Source organism: Xenopus tropicalis, chromosome 2 (assembly GCF_000004195.4).
Source record: "Xenopus tropicalis strain Nigerian chromosome 2, UCB_Xtro_10.0, whole genome shotgun sequence".
In the NCBI taxonomy this organism is placed as follows: Eukaryota; Metazoa; Chordata; class Amphibia; order Anura; family Pipidae; genus Xenopus; species Xenopus tropicalis.
Window position 1 is genome coordinate 74,026,979 of NC_030678.2, and position 26,529 is coordinate 74,053,507.

Below are 26,529 nucleotides of genomic sequence, written 5' to 3' on the forward strand. Positions count from 1 at the left end.
GAAAGTTCCCATATCGCTCCTGCACCAAGAGCAAGACCGATGTACATGCTCAGTTAGACTATGAGGAAACCTGCTGATTGGCTAAGATCCACATTCCTGGGGGGGGGGAGGGAGTTCTAGCATTCTTGAGGGAGGGGGGAGAAGAGAGGGTAGAGAGGAGAGAGCTGCATGTCTCTGGCACAGGAAAACAGACACAAGAAATCTTTTGACAGAGAATTCAGTGCAGTGTTTCTGTGAGTGCTTATGGCTGTATTTACATAGACCTTTCTGATAAAGCTTACTTAGTTTTTACCTTTCTTTCTCCTTTAAGGGGACTAAAGGCTAAATCCCTTTCAGCCCTTCTTTGGCGAGGGGAGTATTCTCTCTTTCCTCCAAGTTCTGAAGAAAAAACCTTCAGGGCACAGCACTAGTCTGCTCAGTTTGCCCCTCTATTCCCCTCCCTTCTTTTTCTCCCCATTATATCTCAACTCTCTTCTATCCTAAGAGTGCTGTGTAATCTGAGCTACCAGGAGCCAGAGCTGCAGTACAGAATCTACTAAAACCAGCTGCCATCTTAAACAAACAGAAGGAGCTGTTTACTCAGGTATGCTAAAACTTTCTACAGAATAAAGACTGCATTCTACCTTGCACTTTTGTGACTAATCTATTAGCAATAAAACTATAAACTATGCCACTCTGCATGTTTACTGGCAATGCACAGAGTTGAAGTCAATACTGTGATGTACAAATAATTGTGATACATCACTTACTCTCACTAACCTGGGCAGTAACCAGAGGCCACCAATCACATAATTTCTTCTATTACTCTTCCTGCAGCTCAATAAATAAAGCTAATTGCGGAAATACGATCGTATTTGATTATGTAGATTTATCTGTTTGCAGAAACAGCCTGCACAGAATTATGAATATACTTTCACAGAGCTACTGCCTAAGCCATTCAATTCTCATTTTGTTGTCTGGAAAAAAGCTTTCCTTCCTATTTTCCTGCTGGGTGTTATTCTGACACCCAGTGGCACATGGGTGCATTTTCAACAGTGCATGAAATTTCTTAGCTAATTCTGACATGTAGGATGCCAAGACCTACTCCAGTTTTCAGGTAACCTGTTTTTTGAAGGGTTTATGTACCAGACACAGCTTGCAAACTGTAGTTTCTGCCACAATTCTGTGCCCAATAATTTTTTAACAGCCCCTTATGAGGCCTGGAAAGGCCAAATGTGCACTGGTTAATAATCCCTTACTTTTTTTACTAATGGTGGTGGTAACCACTGTTGGGTATAGTTACCATTGCTACATTTTAGTAGGATGCGCTTTAATAGTGACGTGTTCCTAATGGCATGCTAGTTTTTGTAACACGCCCACTTACCGTGTGTCATTTTCAACAAATCCCCTGTGATAGGTGTTTATGCATTCATTTTATTTTGAGAGCCCATTACCTACAGTTTTTGCTGTAAACTTAATAAAGGTTTTTGTAATTTGCTTTGTATGGGTGTAGCTCCTTTAGGTCATAACATTGTGCTCCTATCAGTTCAGGTTCAGTTCAGTTCTGTATACTTCAGGAGAAGCACAACTAATTTTTATAATTATAGGCTACATGTCAGGGTAAAAAAAATCATGCATGCTACCCTCACTGGCGTGTAGAATATTTTGATTTTTACAAGGGCAGGGTAAGTGCCCTTATATGTCTAATTAAAGCACACGGGAAGAGGGGAAGTGAAGCATATTCCTCTTGCTGGTGCATGGTGTTGTACCTACTTCCCACATTTGCCAGTACATGTCAATAAGAATTGCATTTGTAAGATGAGAAAATAAAATTAATCATTTTAAAAAATATTTTGAACATAGTTTAATGAACATGCTGTTTTCTGAACAGATGAATTTTCTCAGAGCTGAAGATGTAGACTCTGAGTAAATGACAGCACTGATCATCCGCTGAGAGGTTAAACCCATAATGAATGACATAAAGGATTACCCAATACCAGTTCTTGTCATAGGTCTAGTTGGCCAATTAAAAGTTGGAGTGTTTCATGTTGGGCCGCTAACACCACATACTGAATGATCAACTTCTTCATTTCTTTTTACCAGATTTAGCCAGGTCCAATCCAGAAATGTATTTGCGGGGTATTTTAAACTCTTCTGCAAAAGAAGCACAAAAACTGGAATTTAATCATCTGAAAGCTCCACAAACACATTTCGTCCTGGTATTCCACAAGTGCTGGGGAGGCTAAAAACACCCTGTAGAACATCTGCATCAATGCATATATGCACATATGTATGCGAAGAGGGTCTAAACAGAAAGTAAAGTAATAACAATGTAACAATAACAAAACCAAAGCACCCATAATGCAGGTTCTTTCCTGAATTAGAGTATAAATGGACTCGTCATCAGCGCCGGATTTCAAATCCGGGCGCCCCGCTAAGCCACTCACCCCCCCAGCGCACGCATGTGCATTTGCGCGGGCGCCGATATAAACACATATGGAGCAGTGGGGAGAGGTCGCCACTGCTCCGTATGGGAGCAGAACTTCGGTGCAGTGGGGCGGCATGCCGCCCCTAAATGTTTGCCGCTCTAGGCCCAGGCCTTTGTGGCCTCGCCACAAATCCGGGCCTGCTCGCCATATATATTACACAGGGAGCCTTGTTCTGTACAGCCTCATCAAGAACAGTGTTAAGTGTGTAAACTATTTAATGACACAATGGTTAATGGAAATAAAGTCTATAAAATCATAAACATATACAATTTCTGCAATAGAAGTAGCATCCTTTAGCCAACAGCAGCATCCAAAAAGAAATCTCAAATTGATAATCACACACAATTTGTGGCATACAGAAAATGTATTGCAAGAGGATATGGATATCTGCTTTTCTTCAATATCTCTTCTATGACTACTGACCTGATCATAATTTCCATACTCACCAAGTAGTAGTTTTCCAACCTGAGACACCTGGTTGCCCTGTATCTGCACCTGCACTCTGTCCTTAGACCCTGGAATGGCAGTGCATGTGGAACTGGCTTGAACACGCTGTTGGAGCATGCTCCCAACTGAAGAGGGATCTAGTCCATACAATTCAAGATTTTTAATCATTGTCACCTGCATTTAGGGGTAGAAATTAGCATTTTTTTGGGTAGCAATTACTCGCCTTATATTAGTAGTTATTGTTTGTGAAGATTCTACAACTTGGACCATACAAAACTAAAACCCCCCTGATTATTTTACTCTTTTATGTTTATCAAATGAAATACTAAATAAATGTCCTCCTTGCAAGCAGTTGTATTTAGGAAGGCTTTAACACTGAAACATCAGGCTTGCTATAACTTAAATAGCAAATAAGTTATGTGCCAGAATAAAAGAAAATAATTAGAAACACTGCCAATTCAGGCATATCATTTGCAGCATAATAAATAAACAGATCACACAATGAGTGCTACAAAAATATATACTCGAAAAACATTAATATGACACATACAGAAGATTTAATTTTGTTTTGTAATGAAAATCATTTCCCTTCTGCCTCCTAGAAAGTTAAATGGGAATCAAGTGAAATGACCAACTTTGCTGCCAATTGTAGCCCAACTTATTTTACAAATAACACGTTGAAATGCTGGTGTAAAATATAGCATAGTAAAGAATATCATATTATCCGAGGTTAAGAAAAAGCACAAATATAACAAAAATTAAAATTGTTTACATCCGCTTTCAGTTAATACAAGGCAGCAAAAAAAAACTTGAATATGGCTACTGGTAATGAATCCTAGCTGAGAATATTGTTTAATGGGAAAGGAAATTCCCCCTTTTGACATAATCTCATTCAGTTGGACGCATATAAAAAAAATACAAGCAATAACATTATTTAAACCTTTAAAAATAAATAGAAACGCAAATGTAAACAATATCACAGGATGAAAAAGACCATTGTCTCTGACTGGTAGGAACCATTTTACAAACTCCCTTAGGCTGACACAGTCGTGTAGTCCCTACCTTACCCTGTTCCATTGTTAAGTAATAGATTTTGGAACTTGAAGTCTGCAGAAGGGACTTCAAGTCCTGGGGTGTTGCCAATCAAAATATTTAGGTTGCTTCCATTTTACCCTATATCATTAGCATTAGACATACACTATAAAAACATACAACAGTTACCTTTTTGTTTGACGCCCTCTGCACCACACTGATATCAATGGGATCAATGTTTCCTTTTCGTATAATAGGTGGTCGTCCAGGGAAGGTCACTTGGTGGGAATGCTGCATCTTCTCTAGACACCTACATCAGAAATTTATTACACTAATAAGAGAGCAGGAAATGAAATTAGATTGTCTCAGAGCACATATATTGTCTCTGTTTTGTACAAATGTCTTGTAAAATTAAAAGTGGCAATATTCTCTTTCAGGTGGCAAGATATAATTAGAAACAACATTACAGCATGACTTTTGTGTAAATATAATTGTTATTAAAGGGAAAATTTACTCATTTTTGTGATATGAGCTTATTCATGTTGTTACATTATAAAGTTTATGGGATTTGTAATCCCTTTGCTTTTCATGGTGGGTGTTGCATAACATATTCCTGATAGTTACATTCTCTGCACTCCTGGTTCTGGCTCCTTTAACATTGTTGTAAACCTCACAAACATGACTTGCCCCAGTATAATATTAAGATCACTGTAACATATTACTTGCTCTGTATATGTACATGTATATGCACAATATGATTTTGCACTTTATAGTAATATGTATGTATGTGAAATGTAATATGCTTTTCTTTTTTTTTTTTTGGATGGGCCTAATTTGCAATTTGTCCCATGTGTATACTCTGTATGCAGATGTGATGACAATAAAGTTTGACTTTGACTTGACTTTGTGGCAATCTGGCTTCATTTGCAGAAAGTCGGATCACCACAAGTAATATGTTTTACTTGCAGTGATCCTAACGTTATACTATGTCATTTTCCAGAGATTTGTTCCTCATGGGTAAGTAGCACAGATTTAATTTACCAAAAAAAATTGTCGCACAAGCTAGGTGTCTTAAAGGTAAAGAAATATATATTGCCACATGAGGACATCCCAAAATTAGTACAGGTATAGGACCCATTATCCAGAATGCTCGGGACCAAGGGTATTCCGGATAAGGGGTCTTTCCGTAATTTGGATCTCAATACCTTAAGTCTACTACAAAATCAATAAAACATTAATTAAACCCAATAGGATTGTTTTGCATCCAATAAGGATTAATTATATCTTAGTTGGAATCAATTACAAGGTTCTGTTTTATTTCTACATAGAAAAAGGAAATCAGTTTTAAAACTCTGAATTATTTGATTAAAATGGAGTCTATGGGAGTCGGGCATTCCGTAATTCGGAGCTTTCTGGATAATGGGTTTCCGGATAAGGGGTCCGATACCTGTATAATCAATAAATCTAAATGATATAACTTAATGACCTGGAAGGCAATGAAACACATCAATGAATAAAGGTTGAATAAAAACATAATTCTTTATTGACCAATTCAGCCAACAAAATTTAAAAACCCTAAAAGCAATAAACATCCGCCACTCCCAGAGTAGCCCCTCAATTCCACACTGTTACACGTGTATATAAATAAAGATCTTATAATCCCATATACAATGTGTATTGTATTTTTACATCAATCGGACTGTAACTCTCAAGTCAGTCACATATTTAACCACAGGCACCAAATCTTTACCCTGTGCCATCACCCTTAAGAATCAGAGCAGTGCTTTCAAGAGCAATTACATTTACAAATAACTTTAAAAACATTGAAAATCTTTATTGAATGTACATTGGAAAGTTGCTAAGAATTATGCTTTCTTTCATCATGAACAAAAAAAAAAAAAAAGGAGAAGGAAAGGCATTTTGGCATTTTACTGCCAAAAGATTAGCTACAATAGTGCAAGCTAGAACATTATATTTATTCTGCAGAAAGCTTTACCATACCTGAGTAAACAGCCCTAGAAGCTTTTCTGTTTGTTTAAGATAGCAGCTGCAATTTTAGCTTGGACTCAGTGGCTTCTGTGCTGCAGCTCTAGGTGCTGGTAGCTCAGATTTCAAAGCACATTTGGGAGGGGGAGTGAATTCTGATGAGAGGGGGAGCAGGAGAAGGGGGAGGGAGAGAGGAGCAAACTGAGCAGACCCGTGCCCTAAAGGATTTTACTGAGACCAGGAAGTCTGACACCGAAGAACCTTTCTGATAAAGCTTACTAAGTTTTTACCTTTCCTTTTCCTTTAAAAAAAAAAAGATAACCAATTTAACCCTAATTGTTTGCAGTATCTCACAGTGATAATACTGTACAAAGATTGTCAGGCACTTCATCACTGCTGCTGACTGAAAGGCTATTTCTAATTTTTTCATAGTTATACTGTAACAAAAGCAGCTGATTTTATCTCAAGGCAAATGTAATTTGTTATTTATTACTGAATTACAAACTGTCTGTGAAACAAAAGTCTAGTTTAGGTAACTAGATGCTCAAATTCCAGCCTAAGGGCAGAGAGAGCAAAACAAAGTCTGTCATGCAGACGCTGATAGTAAACACGCATTTATTAACAAACACTCTGGTTATGGTATCAGGAGACAGAGAAATCATGTATAAAATTATAATATTTAAAATAAGTTAGTAAAATTAGTAAAAAAGTTAGTAAAATGCTAATATAGCATATGTAATTACTAAACAATACTGTTCTATATTGTTATATAGTAAAATTCAAAACATGCAGACACAAACATTTTAGTCAGCATGCTTTCAGTTTTGTTTCATCCAAATGGAAGCTGTTAGTTCAGAGAAATATCTGGTTACCTTAAGAGAAGGTCATCCCATTTCAGACTGAAAAAGTCATTCTGCTCTGATTTTTCAAGCAGGCAATCACACAGAACTGGGTTTATATTCACAAAGCTGAAATGAAAGACTTTAGATCAGTGTAGGTGTAATATTATGGATGGCAAAACCATCACACTATATTCCCTAAAAATAAAATATAAAAGATATTATGTGCCAAAGCCTCAAAACAATGGATCAGCAATTTGCCTGCTTCACACTGGACACTACTGCACTTTCTATAAGGCTGAAAAGCAATGCAATCTAGTTCGCAAGAGTCCAGATCAGTGGAAGGTGAGGGGGTATTTACACATCTATTTTCTTAGCCATTTAACCTCCAGTGTTTTAGGTTCTCAGGCTGGATATTTCTACTTGTTTTTTCTTTTTATAGGCCAAGGAATGTATAATTATTGGGAGTGCTGAATGTAAGGTAACCCCCAGTGATCATTGTTGCTTACCCAAGACCTTGGGTCATTTCTGTAGGAGCACCACACTGCAATCTTCTTCTGCTTCTTTGATCTTGCTTTTCCCCAGACTGGGTGCACACATGCAGTAGACTGAAAAGCTGGCTTTTTGCTTCTAAGATCAGTTTTTCACTCTACTGTGCATGCACACCCAGATCATGCAAACGATCTTGGAAGAAGAAGGTGACGTACGACTGCTCAGTGATAATCTGGGCCAGTGCAGTTTTTTGTGAGCAGAAGCACTGGCAAAGGGTCTTGGGTAAGCAATAATATTTATGGGGGGGGGGGTAACTAATATTCTGGCATTCCCATAGAGTTTACACCTTTCCTTCTTTAAAAATGAATCCTTTCTCCAGCAAAACTGGGCATCAGTAGATAAAAAATAACAACAAAATTCCCTTCCTTAATGAAAGAAGGCAGAGTGTTGCATGTGTTTAGTTTTTGGCCTTCTGGGGCTACATGATGATACTAGATGCATCTACCTGTACCTACACATGCAATACTGCAGTACATAATGTAAAAAAACAGTAAAAGTTAAGAACTGTCTTTAACTATTAGGCTCAGAAACACACCGTGCCTAGGACTGAACTCAACCCTGTCTTTAAGCCAGAGCATTTGGCCATTCAGGTATGTAAGCAACTTGGACTAATATGCAGGTAGGATGAATCAAAACAAATGAAAAAAATGTCACAGAGGTTCTGTGTAATTTTGTATTTAGCATCTCTGTGGTCTCTATGAGTCACATTACTTACTTCTTATTATTTGAATCAACAAGCTCATTGTTTTTCACATAAGTAATAATGATGCTTCTAACATCACTATGGGTGAGCAGATCTCCTTTTCTGCAAAATAAAGTACAGAGAGAGAGAAAAAAATGTATGCATGTTATTTATATAAATGTATTTTTTACCTTTAAAATATATTGTTAATGCTTATAAAACTATAAATTAACAGTATATTATAACAAGAGCCATAAATAACATGTATAACAACACAGATTGCAGTTCACCAGTAGATCATTAGCTGGTAAGGAACATAGCACTGACCACAAACAGCTGTCCTGGCTGCTTCAATTACTATATTTTTAAATTTAAATTTACAACTCAAGAAATGGATGTACTGAATGTTGCAAATACAAAAGATATCAATCCTGACACCCAAACTGCCATTACTGATACTTTTCCCAATAATGCTTATTTATGCTTATATCAATACAGCATTCTCTGACCGATCAACTTGTCTGGACCTTCACCCAGTGTCTGCACATCTTGTTCTAACAGTTAACCAAAAGAATGGGGGCAGATCTGGGAATGCACAGGATTCAGCATATTAACACTCTCAGGTCTCTTACCTATGCCCTGCCTCTTGGAAAAGAGGCAGCATTTTACTGGAAATACCATAGAGGGTTATTATTTCAGGGGGCTGGTATGGCGATTCTCCACCCCCATCTATGCTACCAGAAACTACCAAGTCCACTGGTACAGGCTCTGGTGCAACAAAGGAACGAACACTGTCAGGACACAAGAAATAAATTTCAATTCATTTAATGCCTTGGTAAAACCAAAATAAAATTTAATAATTTCACTCCACATACACTTTTTTATATCCTGTACTTGCATTAATCCTTTTTTCTAAAGTATTTTCTAAAGGAAATGGACATGAAAAACTGCAAATAATGCAACTAGGAATGTTAATATTAAGGAACAAGACTTTTTCATGTCAGTATCACTTTAAATTTAAAGGCACATGGGGCGTTTTTATGCTCTCTAAAAATGGGCAGGATTTTTTTTTTTTACATTTCAGTACAGTATTAAATAAATAGGCAGCAATGCTATCTGTAGCTAACTGATTTCATTCCCACACATGGATTAAGCCAAGAGACTTTTTGCTGCATCTTTAAAAAGAAAACAGTAGCTGAGGGTAAAAATGCCCTAATCCATTAAGCTCAGTTTTCTTACTGCAGGTCTTCTTTACATTAATCCACAGAAGGTAAATGACAGATGGGTGTCACTACAGAGATACAAGCAGCTACATAAGTGAAGCCCGAGATGGTGGCTGCTACTGTAACGCTGCATAACTCTGCATTTATCTCAGCAATACAGAGGCACAGTGGACTTCTCACAGGCTTCAATATTCAGATTTGGCAGGGTGGCTTTGGAGGGTTAGTGTAATGTTGCTATATAAAAAAATACACCTCAGAATCAGTTCTCATATAAAATATTTAATCTATGTTGCCTAAATAGTTCTGTGAGTTTTTGCACTTACTCAGGATGCTTCCAGTCTATTTCCACTATGCTCTCAACTCCCTTATTGAGCTCCTTCACCTGCAAAACCTTTCGCTGTTGCATAGTTTGTAAAAACTTAGTTAGCTGCGGGATAAGAAGAAAAACATAAAGCAAAGACATATAAAAAAATACCAAAGTAATAAGTAATAAACACATGTTGACATTTTGGCTATGTTGGCATTGCCTGATTAGTAAACTTTTAACCCTTTCACTGCCAGCCGTTTTGGACAAAGTGGAACTTCTACTGCCAGACAGTTTTTGAACATTTTGCACTTCACTTTAGGGGCCTTTTCTTGGGGGGACTTTTAGTTTACCATAATATAAACACATACACCAAAAACAAAAATTATTTTATGCATGAAAATACAACTGATTTGGAAAGTCCCATGTCCCCTGAACGTGCCAATACCAAATATATATAGTTTTATGGATATTTCTCACTTGTATAGGTCAAAACTCCCAGCAGTACACTACCAAATTTCGAAAGCACTGCTCCAGAAAGCTGCATACTTTAGATTTCAAGGCCAAAAATTCCACTTAAAGGAAGGTTTATCCCAGAAAATTATACATTTTTAGAAAGAACAGATTCAGGGAAATCCAGAATAGGTAGAACTGTCTGTCTACTCCAAACTACCAAGTTGCAATGCTTTCCTAAAGTTATTGGTTTTTATCAAAATCTGTGAAAATTTCTTAATAAATGCTTACAAAAGGAATTCTGGGAGTGAATTCCAAACTCTTAAAAAAATCCCATTTACATGGGTTTATCCTATAGGCTACAGCTCACCCACTGGGTTTGAAGCCGAAGCCAGGACAATAGCTGATCAGATTCCCAACTACAGACCGGTTTCGCCCTTCTTGGGGGCTCATCAGTGTAGCGCAGGGTTTCTGATCAGCTTAGGTAGAGTCACCATGTGGTTCTACAAACAAATAAATTAGGTTGACATTTTTTTAAGAGTTTGAAATTCACTCACAGAATTCCTTTTGTTTGCTTTTGTCTGTATGAGGCAGTCTCCTCAACCTAATTTATTTGTTAATAAATGCTTCAAAGCTTCCAGTCTATAGTATCTTATCTCCCACATATCATTAGGTACCAAGAGAAAACACCCTAAATATAAATGCCAGGGGTCCACTCAACAGTTTGATGCCCAATATGTATAGGTTTACCTAAGTATGGGGCATGTAGGGGCCCTAATGGTAACATGCCCCCATATGATCTGTCATTTCAGCTTCTGCAAAATCAACACATTTACATCATTTTGTGTGGGATAAAGCTAGAAAAAAGTATGCTCACCCCAGAAAGCCATATATTTTTGGAAAGTATACATTCCCCCAAATCTAAAATGGGTACCCATGTCTTTCTAAAGAAGCAAGCCGCAAAGCTTTCCTAAAGTTTTGGCAATTTTGATAATATTTCTAAAAATCCTCTAAAAACTTCCAGTTTGCAGCATTTTATCTCCCATGTATCATTAGGTACAAAGATAAAACACCCTGAATTTGAACACCAGGGGTCCAGTGAACAGTTTGATGCCTAATATGTATAGGTTTACCTAACTATGTGGCATGTAGGGGCCCCCATATGATCTGTCATTTCAGCTTCTGCAAAATCAACACATTTACATCATTTTATGCAGGATAAAGCTAGTAAAAAGTACACTCACCCCAGAAAGTCATATTTTTTTGGAAAGTACACATTTCCCGAAATCTAAAATGGTTATCCATGTCTTTCTACTAGAAAGTACCAAGCCGCAAAGGTTTCCCAAGTTCCAAAAATCACCTCAAAACTTCCAATATGCAGCATCTTATTTTCTATAGATCATTAGGTACCAAGATAAAACACCCTAAATATGAACCCCAGAGGTCTACTGAACAGTTTGATGCCCACTGTACATAGGTTTATCAAAGCACATGGCACTTAGAGACCCCAAAATATACCTTGTGCACACTAATTTCATGGCTTACCTAATTCATAATCACATGGCAGTTTTATGTGGGATAGACACATAAACTGCAGAAATGTAAGGTGACCCCTGAAAACCATATACCGTATATACTCGAGTATAAGCCGATCCGAATATAAGCCGAGGTACCTAATTTTACCTAAGAAAACTGGAAAAACTTATTGACTCGAGTATAAGCCGACTCCCCCAGTTAGATGGGAGTAGGAGAAACAATAGGTTACCTCAAAGCAGTTCTAATGTGTAGCGCTGGCTCCTTCTGAAAGCTCAGAGCATACTGTGGCATCTCTTATTGGTACAACAATACGTCGCTTACGATGCAGCGCGCACGCATATGATATATACAGACTGTTATACAGACTGAGTTCTGGATAACAGATCCCATACCTGTATTAGCATCCTTCTTAAATTCCAGCCTGCAGTTGAAAACATTATATGGTTGTTGAGGGTCACTGACCCCAGCAACTATGAATTGACTATGAGCTGCAGAACAAAAAAGTAAATATTTCAAACTAAAACCTATCAAAGGCTAATTGCCTTAGATGATGTCTGCACCCTAAGGAAAGTTAAATTTTTAGATAAACTACCCTTTTGGTAGGGTGTACAGTTTCACAAACCAGCAACTAATGACCAGCAAGGCTATGGTGGCTGGGAGGTTCCCTGCTCAACCACAATGAACACATTGAACTAATACATCTTCTTACTGAAAGTAATTTTTGTACCAAAGGAGTATGCCTCCTTCAAGCAAGCCTTAAAAGTTAAAGTTTGCACCTCAATAATTTAATAGCAAAAAAAATTATATTTATGTAGCTTTTTCTCCATTTTATTTCTTTATTTGAGAACAGTGTCACTTTTAAATGAATTCTTCTGTTAACAGGAGCCAGTTATTAATTACTTTTACAATATGACAGCCTTGACGACTTTCAAAGACTTTGTAATCTGTCCCAAGCAACACTTTGTAGGCTTTACTGATCAGGGCTTGAGAGGGAAATCATGTGCTGCTTAGCATCCCCAGCCTATCGACTGGATAGATATCCTATTTAAACCATCAGTAGATATTATGACAAGGCATTATTTACTGAAGACCTTGGCCTGACAACTAATTCTTAGTGAGAGCAGTTAATTCTTCCTGGTCCAGTAATTGATTTGCCTGTAGGGGTTGAAATTCTGTCAGAGACCTTCATCCTACTTTATCCCTACATGAGAAAATAAAGTGTAGCCCCTTTATGGGAGACCACATGTGCCAGTTCGGTAGTTCCCCATATCTTACGTGAATGCGCGCGGCATCGTAAGCAGTGTGAGAGCGGCTGGCTTTGCCCCCAGGATCCTGTCTACCCAGTTCGGTAGTTAGCGCAGCATCGTAAGCAGCAATGCGTCGCTTAGGATGCCGTGCGCATGCGTGGCGGCACAAGCAACTTGATTTACCGTATATATGCTAGTATATGCGCGAGTATAAGCCGAGGGTTACTTTTTCAGCTCATTTTTAGGGCTGAAAAACTCGGCTTATACTCGAGTATATACGGTATTTTTGGAAAGTACACATTCTGACAAATCCAACATGGGTAAAGAGTCCTTTCTACACCAAAGTACCAATCTGCAAAGCTTTCCTAAATTTAGTGGTTTCTATGACATTTCAGAAAATCGCCTAAAAAATGTTGCAATTTGCCGCATTTATCTCACACAATTTCTTGCATACGAAGGCAAATGATGCCAAATAGAAACACCAGAGGTCCACTGAACAGTTTGATGCCCTATATTATTAGATTTAACAAACTATGTGGTGTACAGGGGCACCCAAATAAAAATTGTGCATATGTATTTTCACAAATGACGCTCTGGCTCATGCAGTTTTTGCACCCAGTATGTGTATTATGTGCCATAAGTCCCCCTAACAGTATAGAGACCCTAGAAAACCATATATTTTCCAAAAATACACATTCTGACAAAACAAAAATGGGTAAATACATGTTTCTACTGCAAACTACAAAGCTATGCTAAACAGAACGGTTTTTATAACATTTCTGAAAATCGTAGTAAAATGCAGTAAAATTGCTTATATCCAAAAAAAAAAAAAAAAAACTAAAGTCAATGTTTTTTTTTTTTTCTAGTGATATCTGCAGTCAGAATCACAGTTTGAGTATTTTGGCTTGGGCAAATTAGTTTTACAGACAAGTCAAGCGAACAACAACTATGCATAACTGAAAATGCAATAAAATGGCTAAAAATGCAATAAAATGACAAAAAATGCACCAAAATCACAGAAAATGTAATAAAAACACAAAAATAATACATAAAAAGGTATTGCGCAGTGCGGTTATTGAATACGCTATCCGCAATGGCAATAAAACATTTTTTTCAGGCAAGAAAAAAAAACGATGCGATAAAAAAAATTACAAAATTGCATAAGTGTGTGCGTACACATGGCAAAATGTGTTTTGTGTGCATGTGTGTGTGTGCTGTAAGTGCTGCGAATGTGTGAAACCCCAAAATGTAAGAGTGTGTGTATAAATGTAAGTATAAGTGTGTATTAGTGTAATAAGTGTGTGATTTGTGTGTGTATCTGGCACTAACCTGGGCACAAACAGCTGGAGATCACAGGAGGGACACAGAAGATCACAGGCACAGCAGCTGCAGACGGGTCCGGTGTGTGGGCGGTACAGGAAGTGAGGGGGGAGCTCGGGAAGGGAGGGGGAGAGCAGCAAAAGCCTGCCACGTAGAATCTACATGTCAGGCTTTTCCCATGGGGCCCCTGGGCGATCGCGCCCCAGGGGCCACTATTTACCCCCCTCTGCTCGTTCCCTAGGGGGTTCTTCACCCTGCGCTTGTTCTCTGCACTCAGATTAAGCAGCGAGCGCAGAGAACGAGCACAAGATAAAGAAAACGTAGCTCCTACGTGCTTGGCGCTTAACATCTTTTTAGGCCAGCACGTAGGCGCTACGTCATTGGCAGGGAAAGGGTTAAAAGCAATCTGGTTAAGTAGAGGAAATATTGAAAATAGTAAAATATTAACTGAAATTTTATATTTTCATCAACACTGAAATAAATACTAGTTATTGACAGAAATTAAAATATGACTTTTGGACTAAATTTGAGGATCTGGAATATTTAAGATTTGCACATAAGCATTAGGTGGTGGCTTTAAAAGCAATGTGTTGTAGATCTTTCTGGCATGAAACAAAAAAAAAAAAAATACCTGAGGTCATGCAAGAATCAGAAGACCGTAATTTCACATTTCTAAGAAAGTATATACTAATCTTAAATGCCAAAAGACAACAAAATACAGGTTATTGGATTCCCTGCAGAGTAAGGTTGAGGGGATTTAAAAGTCCTATAACTGAGCTTCAGACATATTAACCAAAAAATGCTAGAAGAGAAATCTCTTCCAATACTGCAAAACTATAATTTTACATAAAGGGCTTACCTTTTTGTAACTTGATTTTTTAATATCCACTTGCTGTCCTTCTGGACTAGTGTAAACAGAAAAGAGATGTGTTACATTACATGTGCGGTTTCTTTCAGAAACAAAATAAGTATTAATTCATTCCCTACTACTATGCAGCAAGTTTAGTAACATTAACAAAGCCCAAATGGCTACTTTAGGACTCACCAGCAGGCAAAAAGATAATTGCGCAGAAATGTGCTTGTAAGAAGAGGAAGATCGGATTTTTTCACTTTATGCTTCAATGCATGAAAGAAGCACTGGTGCAGCAAACTGTCCATAGCTTCTGAAAAAACAAAAGAAAGTTAGACAACCATACTGTAAAGTTTTTCAAATTTACTACACTGTGCATATGCACAGATAGGTGCAAGGAAGCCATGGGAAATACTAGTAAGATAGCAGAACTACAGTACACTAAAGGTGGCTACACACGTGGCGATCTGCAATCTTTCGTGCGACCATCGGTCGCACGAAAGATCGTCAGACCCGCCACTAACCTTCAGGCCTGAAATGGCAGATAAGGAGGTAGAAACAATAGGATTTCTACCTCCTTTTGCTGATTCAGCCCTGACGGCAGATTTTGCTCAGGTGCCTTCTATGGCACCCGATCAAAATCTTTTGACCTGGCCGATCGGCGAGTCGACCGATATCAGCAGCCTCCTGCGATACCGGTTGACTCGCTGACTTGCCATACACACACCGAATATTATCGGTGCGTGTATGGCCAGCTTTAGTTAAAAAGATCTCCAGACTGGTCAATTTTTTTCCCGAAACAAGAGCACTGGCCTGGAGAAAAAAGTTATTAGTTTAATAACACTGGGGTGTATTAACATTTTGGTGTCTAGTGTATTCACCATTTCTTGGTTACCTTGAGACGACTTCTGTAAAGGAACTAAATTTTCTGTCTCTTTAATCTGTTCATCTACACCCTCACAATGTTTTTCAGAATCCTCTTCTTTGTGTGTGGTTTCTTCCTCCATGAGATTGAGATTCTCCAGCTGTGCTTGTGGATCCTGGGCTTCGGAGGAGACCTCCTGGGACACAGCTTGCCCATCTCCTTCTTCCACTACTGTTAGACTGACCTCCGGTATGGGGATATTTGGCAAACAAGACTTGTCTCCATATGCCCTGCAATTATCACATTTGTACCTTAATGATGAAATGCAGTAATGTTCTTAAATTTAAAAAATGTTTTACAGTTTTGCAATTATTTACAGCTCTCAGGCTTTCAATTCAAACAATGTTAGGGATTAATAACCCTAGCAACCAGTAAAGCTGTGGAAATAGAAATGGATGGGAGGACAAATAAGTGCTGGCTAAAGAGCCTAAAAACATTTTCATTTGCAGGGTAAAAAAGTGAAGACTAGGAACAACAATAAATGGACAATAAATTAAAAAACACACAAAATAAAAACTAACTGAAAGGTTGAATATGAAGATTTTCATTCATCCAGTTCATGGTATACCTAAAGCAACTGGACTTGTTAAGTAATTATTGAAGACGTTTCACTACTTATCCAAGCAGCTTCTTCAGTTCAACAAACTGGTATGGGAAGTCCTCAGCATATGTACTCTTCCACTAATCCAATCACAATGGCACTTTGTAACTCTTTAGTGAGGTGACATTAGTGAAACAGTACATATGCTGAGGACTTCTTATACCAATGTCACCTCTCTAAAGAGTTACAAAGTGCCATGGTGATTGGATTAGTGGAAGAGTACATATGCTGAGGACTTCCCATACCAGTCAGTTGAACTGAAGAAGCTGCTCGGATGAGTAGCGAAACATCTTCAATGATTACTTGACAAGTCCAGTTGCTTTAGATTTCTTTATACTAGATATAACTGAAAAGTTGCTTTGGTCAGTCTTTAACATACAAGAAGTTAATTAGAAGGCACATATTCCCTTTAAAAAGTTTGTAAACCAAAAAACGTTTCACAAACAACAAAAAAATTGTAAGCAACTTTCCATTATACATTAAATTAGAAACATTTAATTTTGAATCACCTTTAAAGTTATTATGGTTACATGTACTATTGAAACAATGTTGCAGTAGTCAGCTACCCTCCAGCCACAATGCCTTGCATGTTCTGTGATTAACCTATGAAAGAGAATCACAGAAGTGTGTGAGCAATTGAGGCAAATTTTGTCTTGGCTGAGGGCCAGCTGACTTTTGCTACATTGCTTCAGTGGCACACTTAGTCCAGCACTGCAGAAGGACAGACATAAACTACTTTCAATATTAATTAAATTTACAAATAAATTTAAAACAATTGAATAGCCAATATTAATGTATATTGGAAAGTTGCTTACAATTTTATGTTTCTTGGGTTTCCAACACCTTTACAAAAGCCATAAAAAGTCTGCAGTTCCTAACCAAATAGCCAGCCATAAGAATTGGATTTATGGCTGTGACATGCTGTAAAAGAAGGTTTACTTACCATAACTGATCTCCAAATGTGTGCAAAATATTGAAACCTTTCCCTTTCATTCCTGATGCCAGCATCTCTTTCGATGACATAGTGGCCACACCAACCGCTACAGGTGCCCTGGACAAGTTGAATACAACAGAGTTGTTGTATCAGAAAGAGGAAAGGATATTTCCCTCCACAGATGTAGGTGATCATAACTTAACTATTCAAGTGAAAAAGCACGCTCCAAACATCAGTTGACATGTTTCTTGCTATGCATTTAGTAATAGGCAAGTCCAAATAATTTTGTGGATGGTTAACTACTAGGTAATATCCCCACATCTTACTCACAGCTCACATAACAGGATACAATGCAGGTATAAAAACAACTAACCCAAGAACCAACCTATCACAATAAACATATCCAAATAAATGAAATGGTATATCAGTATTGTTATATACTGATTAACAAACAATTAGATGCCATAGTATGACAATACCACCAGTGAATGACAATTCTTACAATATTACATACGAATAGTGTGTTGCCAATAAAATCTCACTTCATTCCCTCATTACAGTCAACAGGCATAAATATCAGAGAGCTACTTGTTATGGTTTTTGAGTAAAAAAATCTATTAACTACAAACACCAAATATCACACCACATGCTCTAAGGAAGCCTTTTATTGCCCTATGTACAGAACAATGACATTAGTGCCAGCAGTACTAAGCTTTTATAAGATGCTACCTGTTTCCCACCAAGGTGATTGCACATAGGCTGCCTTGTTGTATCTCAGGAAGACCAAATGAGGGGACAACAACACCAGGCAGCATCAGATCTGTAAAATAGAAACACGAGAAGTCAGCAACAGGCACTTCAACAGCAAAGCTGAGGGCAATGTTTTCTGTTTCTAATTCCCTGTTTTAGCCACGATTTTTATCACAATGAGGGGGTTGCTCACAATGCAGTTCCATGAAATAAGGCACATACAGTCGAGGAAATAATTATTTGACCCCTCACTAATTTTGTAAGTTTGTCCAATGACAAAGAAATGAAAAGTCTCAGAACAGTATCATTTCAATGGTAGGTTTATTTTAACAGTGGCAGATAGCACATCAAAAGGAAAATCGAAAAAATAACTTTAAATAAAAGATAGCAACTGATTTGCATTTCATTGAGTGAAATAAGTTTTTGAACCCTCTAACAAAAAAAGACTTAATACTTAGTGGAAAAACCCTTGTTTGCAAGCACAGAGGTCAAACGTTTCTTGTAATTGATGACCAAGTTTGCGCACATTTTAGGAGGAATGTTGGTCCACTCCTCTTTGCAGATCATCTCTAAATCCCTAAGGTTTCGAGGCTGTCTCTGTGCAACTCTGAGCTTGAGCTCCCTCCATAGGTTTTCTATTGGATTAAGATCCGGAGACTGACTAGGCCACTCCATGACCTTAATGTGCTTCTTCTTGAGCCACTCCTTTGTTGCCTTTGCTGTATGTTTTGGGTCATTGTCGTGCTGGAACACCCATCCACGACCCATTTTCAGTTTCCTGGCAGAGGGAAGGAGGGAGTCGTTCAGGATTTCACGATACATGGCTCCGTCCATTTTCCCGTTAATGCGAATAAGTTGTCCTGTGCCCTTAGCAGAAAAACACCCCCAAAGCAAAATGTTTCCACCCCCATGCTTGACGGTGGGGACGGTGTTTTGGGGGTCATAGGCAGCATTTTTCTTCCTCCAAACACAGCGAGTTGAGTTAATGCCAAAGAGCTCTATTTTGGTCTCATCAGACCACAGCACCTTCTCCCAGTCACTCACAGAATCATTCAGGTGTTCATTGGCAAACTTCAGAAGGGCCTGCACATGTGCCTTGCCCTGCAGGATTTTAATCCATTGCGGTGTAATGTGTTTCCAATGGTTTTCTTGGTGACTGTGGTCCCTGCTAATTTGAGGTCATTAACTAACTCCTCCCGTGTAGTTCTAGGATGCTTTTTCACCTTTCTCAGAATCATTGACACCCCACGAGGTGAGATCTTGCGTGGAGCCCCAGAGCGAGGTCGATTGATGGTCATTTTGTGCTCCTTCCATTTTCGAACAATCGCACCAACAGTTGTCACCTTCTCTCCCAGCTTCTTGCTAATGGTTTTGTAGCCCATTCCAGCCTTGTGCAGGTCTACAATTTTGTCTCTGACATCCTTGGACAGCTCTTTGGTCTTTCCCATGTTGGAGAGTTTGGAGTCTGCTTGATTGATTGATTCTGTGGACAGGTGTCTTTTATACAGATGACTAGTTAAGACAGGTGTCCTTAATGAGGTTGACTAATTGAGTAGAAGTGTCTAACCACTCTGTGGGAGCCAGAACTCTTAATGGTTGGTAGGGGTTCAAAAACTTATTTCACTCAATGAAATGCAAATCAGTTGCTATCTTTTATTTAAAGTTATTTTTTCGATTTTCCTTTTGATGTGCTATCTGCCACTGTTAAAATAAACCTACCATTGAAATGATACTGTTCTGAGACTTTTCATTTCTTTGTCATTGGACAAACTTACAAAATCAGTGAGGGGTCAAATAATTATTTCCTCCACTGTAGGAGAAAGGGAATTCCCACTATAGCATCTTCACACTGAAAGTGCCAGCACTTGTACTGCCAAGGGTTTTACCAACAAATCAATAAAAGACAGCAGTGGGTGGCTACAGGTCAAGTAATTTTTAGTCAGTTGAACATTTTCCCCTTGTGCCTTACAGACTATATTTCTGTTTTTATTCATATTAAAAAAAATATTCTCTGTTGTACTGTATAAATTGCATTTATGATGCAATTCTTCTTACAAGCTCGAAAAAAACATACCTGCTCCACCTGCCATTTTCTCCAGGACAGGTGGCCATGTGGTGAATGCTGGGAGAAGATCTGGATACTTCCACAAAGCATATACTATAAGACCAAAAATTATAATTATGATACACAGAATTCTTCCAACTACAGAGTAAAAGGGGACAGTTTATCCTCAATAAACTACAGCTCATAAGTAGATATCAGGTACTATGGATGGCTCTGGTATTATTTACAAATACCATTTTTTCTGTGAGAACCCCTTTAAAGGAGAATTCAGGTTACTTTAGAAAAATATTCATCTACCCAATCAAATTGTTATACATATTTGCACTGCTGGTTCTGATTAAAACAATATAACAAATGTTAGATGCTTTTAAACATACTGTAAAGAAGCATGCAAGAAATAGCAAGAAATGGAGGCTTCTGTGGAAAAGAGCTGATGTCTACTATATTATTTCAAGAGACAGAACCAGCAGTAAAGGGGACATAAAAATACTGCTTTCAGTTGCAAGTTTATTAACAAATAATTTAAAAGTCATTGGAAAATGTTAATGTATACTGGAAAGTAGTTTAGAATTATATTTTTTTTTCACCAGGCAAAACTGTAATTTTGGGTTTACAACCCGTTGAATAGTCACAGCAAGCAGGCAGTCACCATTTTCTGGCCACTATTATTAAAGGAGAAGGAAAGTCATTTTGGTATTTTACTGCCAAAAGATTTGTCACATTAGTGCCACCTAGAACACTACATTGATTCTGCAGAAAGCATTATCATACCTGAGTAAAGAGCTCTAGAAGCTTTCTCTGTTTAGATTGCAGCTGCCATTTTAGCTTTGTCTTCATAGCTTCCTGCTGTATAGCTCTTGCCGTTATAGCTCAGATTACAAATTCCTAAGGGAGGGGGGAGCAAGTTCTTAGCATTCTTGTGGGAGGGGAGAGAAGGAGAAGGAGAGGGGAGACTGAAACTGACTCTGGCCCCAGGAATGAAGGATTTTTCTGAGAGTGGAAGTCAGATACCCTAAAAACATGTTTACAAAAAAGGAGTCAAGAAATCCTGTGTTTCTTTTGATAAAGGACTTTTCTGTGAGTGCTTATGCTTTTCTGTGAGTGCTTATGGCTGACCTTTTTCATAAAGCTTACTTAGTTTTTACCTTTCCTTCTCCTTTATGGCATGTTTTGTTTCACACCAAAATATTGTGCATGTGCCAGAATAGGGAAAACGATGCCCATGCCCTTGCACTGACTACTCAATTATAGACTGTGACGGGGAGGAGTCCGGCAACGTAGGAAGCACTGAATGGAAAGTGGAAGTAATTTACTGCCCCACCACTTTGCCTCAGGCATAGAAGCAGGGCAGGCACTATATGATTGAAAGCTCATAATTTTAAATACATTTATAAAAGGCATAGATGTTTTAATTAAAAAAAAAAAAGTTTCATGTTCAATTTGGAAGGACTTTTATCATACAGTGTTTTATGTGTGCATGATAGGTCCCCTTTAATGTATCTTTTACTCAGAATATTTGTACTTAAAGGGACAGTGACACTTCTCAGGTCTTACCAGAACAGTATTCTTCATTAAATTGTACCTATGTGTCTTTTAAACCATATTTCTCAATCTGACCTCTTTCTATGTAAATTGGACATAGGTTGCGTCTCCCTTGGGCTTGTCAATAAGGGCTTGTAAGGCAGAACTTAAATGCTTAACTGACTAAAGGAAGAAACTGGCTGCATAGCTATATGGTGTTGTTGGCTTATACCACGCAGGGTCAGAGTTCACAGCTTGCTTATCACAGAGCTGCTGCTTCCTTCAGGTATGTGATTATACAATAACCATCCTTCACTGCACTACAAAATTCCTCTCCTTCCTTTTGCTTTTTTTCTTTTGATGGTTCTTTTAACTCATTCCCCCTTACTTGATTATTTATGTGTATCCCTTGTATTCCTTACTGTTTGCCTTTCCTGCGCCAAAGTAATCTGTGCTACAGAAAGTAGTATACTTTTCCATACCAGGAAGTGGAGTTTTATTTACAGCAGTTTATTTTACTAATCTAAAGATTTTCTGGTTAATAGTTATTACTGCTCACAAGGAAAAGATCTAATCACTAATTTTGTCTTGCTCCACACCTTTTTGTAGGAGAAAAGTCAGGTATGAGTTACCATTGATTATATTTATAGAATACTCGACAGCCATGAAAAACATGCACATATAAGTGGAAGATACCACACTACAGTCATTAAAGGGGTGGTCCACCTTTAAGATAACCTTTAGTATGCTATAGAATGTACTTTTCCTAGCAAATTTGCAATTGGTCTTTTTTATTTTTTTATAGTTCTTGAATTATTTGCCTTCATTGTCTACATCTTTCTAGTTTTGAAATGGGGATCACTTACTCTGCTATCCAAAAATCTCTTGCTTTTTGAGGCTACAATTTTATTTTTATTGTTACTTTTATTCCTTATCTGTCTATTTAGTCCCTTACCTACTCATATCCCAGTCTCTCATTTACACCACTGCCAGGTTGCTAAGGTAAACAAGACCCTAGCAACCAGATAATTGATAAAATTACAAACTGGAGAGCAGCTAAACAAAAATCTAAATAACTGAAAAACTACTAAATAAATAATACTTAAAATACTAAAATAAAAAAAACAGTTGCCAATTGTCTCAGAATAAAAAAAGTTCATTTCAAGGTTAGTTACTAGTGGTTGTATTTATAGTTTATGTATGTGAGTGTATAGATTGGTAGGTGTGGGTTAGGTGTGCTGGTTTTACTTGGATGGGTTGAACTTGATGGACACTGGTCTTTTTTCAACCCTATGTAACTATGTAACTATGTAAGGTGAACAACCCCTTTAAAGTGGACCTGTCACCCAGACATAAAAAGCTGTATAATAAAAGTCCTTTTCAAATTAAACATGAAACCCAAATTCATTTTTATATTAACACATCCAAACCCATAATAAAAGGCATTTAAAAATCCGAGCTGTCAATCAAATATCGCTTGCCCCGCCTCTATGCCTTAGGCATAGAGGCGGGGCAGACAATAACTTTAGCTTTCCATTCAGCACTACGTAGATGTCAGTGCACATCTCACTCTTTTCCCCTCCCTTCTCATCATCTAATTGTGTAGCCACTGCATGGGCATCTGGAAACAATATTTTGGCATGATACAAAGCTTGCTTTCATAACAGTGTCCACAAAATGGTGCCTGCCTGCTTGCTCTGATTAAGTAATTCCAAGATGGAAGGAAACAAGATTTATTTTATTTATGTAGTGTAAGTAAAGTTTATTTTGCTCAATTAAGAATATAGAAAATAAGTTGGAGTTATTTCTTAGGGTGACAGGTCCCCTTTAAATGATTTTATTTTACAGTACTGTCACTGCCAAAACATTGGCTTTGCATAAATATTTTTGACCAAGGTAAGACCTGTCAATGTGAATTTCTTTCAATACATGGTTCTACAGATAATGATGTCCTAATTTTACTTTACTACATCACCCTCTAAACCACTAATCTAAAGATAAATATTTGTTGTTGGGAAACCATTAGCAAGTTCAGAATTATGTGCACCAGTCATCAACCTTCTCTGTTCCTTTAAATTGTTACTATAAAACAAGAGTATTGATATAGAAATTTTTCTCAAACCTGTTGGATAAAGGTTTTTCTCCAGTTCAAACATAACTGGGTTTCGATTGTGGACGTATAATGTCACTGCATCTCCTTTGTGAGCAAAGACTTTTACAATACTCAGTTCCTCTTTAGATGGCATCAACTCAGACAAGTTTTCTGTGGTAAGAAAAGGAAATGCAGAACTGATATCTGCTCGCAGCTTCCTCCTATTTCAAAGCAAAAACAATACGCTATATAAATGTAATTACATTCCACGAGTACAGCCAAATTTCAGAATAGTTATATAAATTTATATATATATTTTTTTTTTATTATTTTTGCTGAGAGAATAAAAGGGAAAATATAGCCCTCTCTTTGACATGAGTTCATTCAGTTGGACATATGTAATAATACATACTTGATGCAGTAGTCTGTCTGTGCTGCTTGGACCAGTTCCCTATTTACCCCCCTTAAAGGATGTGTCAAATTTATCTAAAAAAAAATTCTAAGCAACTGCTCAACATGAATTTATAAAAACTTAAAAGTTATTTTTAAATGTAATTGCTATAGAAAGCAGCATTTGCTGAACTCCTGGTTGTTTCTTTTTAAACTGTGTTTCAAAAGTAAGTTTCCTCCAGCAAGGCAGGTCTTTCAATCTGCTGGCTTGTGTTACACTGTTTCAGGAGTCAGAGCCAGCAGGGCAAAGAATAGAAAATGACAGAGAACCACTGCATTTAATAGTAGTTATATATAAGTAACTCAAAAACTATAACACATTTGTAATGAATGTAAAGTGCAAAGTTGCTTAGAATTTTGTTTTCTTTTATTAGGGAAAAAAATGATATCCTGGGTTGTCTTGTCCTTTAAGGTTCACAGTGTGATCCATACACTTCATCATGAAGTCCAACTGCTTCCCAGAAAATCTGTGCACCACCCACTATGAAAAATGTCCACTTCCCAGAATACATCACTTCAAAATGGAACAAGTTGAGAGAGGGGTTGACTGTGAAACTAATAGGGAGTTGAGAACAAGTTCTTATGAGTAACACTGCTTTTTTTCAATCTCTGGAAAAAGGCATGATTGTAAACATTAAAATTTATTTTTGGAGGTTCAGGTAGCATTTATAAACCTTTTCAACATAACCTAAAATGAAAGAGATCATGTCAAAAGGGGAGTAAATTTTCTGTTAAAGAACACTTCCACCATCTTTTTAGAGAGGGAAATTGAAGTTACAGTATAATCTGATTGTTTTAGGCAATGGTAAATTTAGCAATCCATTTTTCACACTTGTAGCAAGCACTCTCATATTATTGTATAGTATAATATATATAGAAAGAGTAATGATATCACAAGTGTATAAAGGCTTTCATAATAAGTAAGCTGTAAGAAGTTGTTCACAGTAGAAGAGACCAAGGCCTGCACACATAAACCTGACAACCTATCATGATAAAGAGTTAGACAAATATTTTTTATATATAGAATGTATGTTTCCCTACAACCCAAATCTGCCTGCTGCACTGACTCCCCAAACAGTTTGCATTGCGTAAGCATTCTGTGATTTTAAGGCAGTTCTAGCTCATAACTAGCAATTAGTCGATCGTTTACCCTTAAAGCAGGGTTTATTATTACTCACCTGTCCGATCCCTTTATAGCTGTATTTGACTTAACCCTAAAATTCTTAGCAAACATGGCTGTGGATAAACCCTTATCGCAATAAAATAAAGGGATATTCTGCAAAACAGAAAACAAAAACCTGTGATAAGCAGCATGAATTAGTCACAGGAGGCCGCCATATTCTGTCCATCGCTCTATGTGTTCCGCTGAAAACAGAGAACTGCTGCTGCACAAACTGTTCCGGTCTTACATTAGCGTGCGTTCCCTTACATACGCGCATGCGCGCTCCTTACCACCACTTCTGCTATTCGTGAAATATGTAGACGCTGCGGACGGGATATTATGTCTAAACGTCCCATTATTAAATCATGCATTTTTAACTTACTTTATGCATTGCAATCTCTCAATGACTTTTCTGATTTTTCGTTAGTACTGTTACTTATAGCCTGAAAATTCTGCATTGATTAGGAATCTTACATATGTGATGTAGATAGGTATACAAAGTAGGGGAATGTATCAGAGGGTCGGGCCGAGCAGACCAGGCGCCCTAGGCAACTCTTTTTCGGCCACAGCTCCCCTGCACCTGCGCTATCGCATCGCACCCCCCCATGTCTTTTTTTCGCGCTGGGGGGGGGGGTGCAATGCGAAGCGATAGTTGATTGCCCCACAGCGTAATGACAAGCGGCAGTGCCAATGAAAGCGGGGTAGGCAAGAGAGGCTCCTGCCTGGCACCCCCCAATCGTTGTGCCCTAGGCAGCTGCCTCTTCTGCCCACCCCTAGTTCCCGCCCTGTATGTACTGCAAAATACATTGCCTTAAGCAAAGCAGGCAAGTGCCTGGGGCAATTAATGACCCCTATGGGTACAAGGACCCTACAAAGGTAACTTTTTTAGAAAATCTTTTTACCAACAAAAACAAGCCTATTCATGTGAGATGCTCTAATAGATTATACAAATATATGATTGGTCATACTGTATGTTTGAGATGGGAAGCCTAGCCCTTGTGATGGTTACAGCCCAACACCAAGGACTGTCCCTTGCTCTACAGTGAGTTCCTTGTAAGCCTGGGCTGTACTTGGGCAGCGTATAACCAAC

At 37.9% G+C, this 26,529-nt stretch overlaps 1 protein-coding gene across 3 annotated transcripts; it reads right to left on the bottom strand.

Annotated features, from left to right (window-relative positions):
- Window positions 1-1,826: 1,826 nt before the first annotated feature.
- Window positions 1,827-25,673, bottom strand: eif2d (eukaryotic translation initiation factor 2D). Of its 3 annotated transcripts, none has more exons than XM_012958652.3 (15): window positions 25,576-25,673; window positions 23,858-24,048; window positions 20,224-20,307; window positions 18,129-18,219; window positions 17,409-17,516; window positions 15,835-16,094; window positions 15,135-15,252; window positions 14,949-14,994; window positions 9,553-9,656; window positions 8,639-8,797; window positions 8,040-8,129; window positions 6,806-6,901; window positions 4,137-4,257; window positions 2,915-3,089; window positions 1,827-2,133 (listed from the first exon to the last, which is right to left on the bottom strand). In XM_012958652.3, exons 2-15 carry the CDS (start codon window positions 23,979-23,981, stop codon window positions 2,066-2,068), a joined length of 1,644 nt encoding a protein of 547 aa, XP_012814106.1. In that variant the 5' UTR covers window positions 23,982-24,048; window positions 25,576-25,673; the 3' UTR covers window positions 1,827-2,065. The 3 variants fall into 3 exon arrangements, with proteins under 3 accessions (XP_012814106.1, XP_012814099.1, NP_989398.1); XM_012958645.3 differs by having other exon boundaries at window positions 15,135-15,249; window positions 25,456-25,671; NM_204067.1 differs by having other exon boundaries at window positions 1,829-2,133; window positions 25,456-25,596.
- Between the last annotated feature and the right edge of the window lie 856 nt (window positions 25,674-26,529).

Coding starts and splice junctions, on each gene's coding strand:
- eif2d (NM_204067.1), bottom strand. CDS start 25,511: ATGTTTGCTAAGAATTTTAGGGTTAAGTCAAATACAGCTATAAAGGGA. Junction 20,308..23,857: donor GAAAAACCTTTATCCAACAG/GTTTGAGAAAAA, acceptor TTGGTCTTATAG/TATATGCTTTGTGGAAGTAT. Junction 14,995..15,134: donor AATTATCTTTTTGCCTGCTG/GTGAGTCCTAAA, acceptor TGTTTACACTAG/TCCAGAAGGACAGCAAGTGG.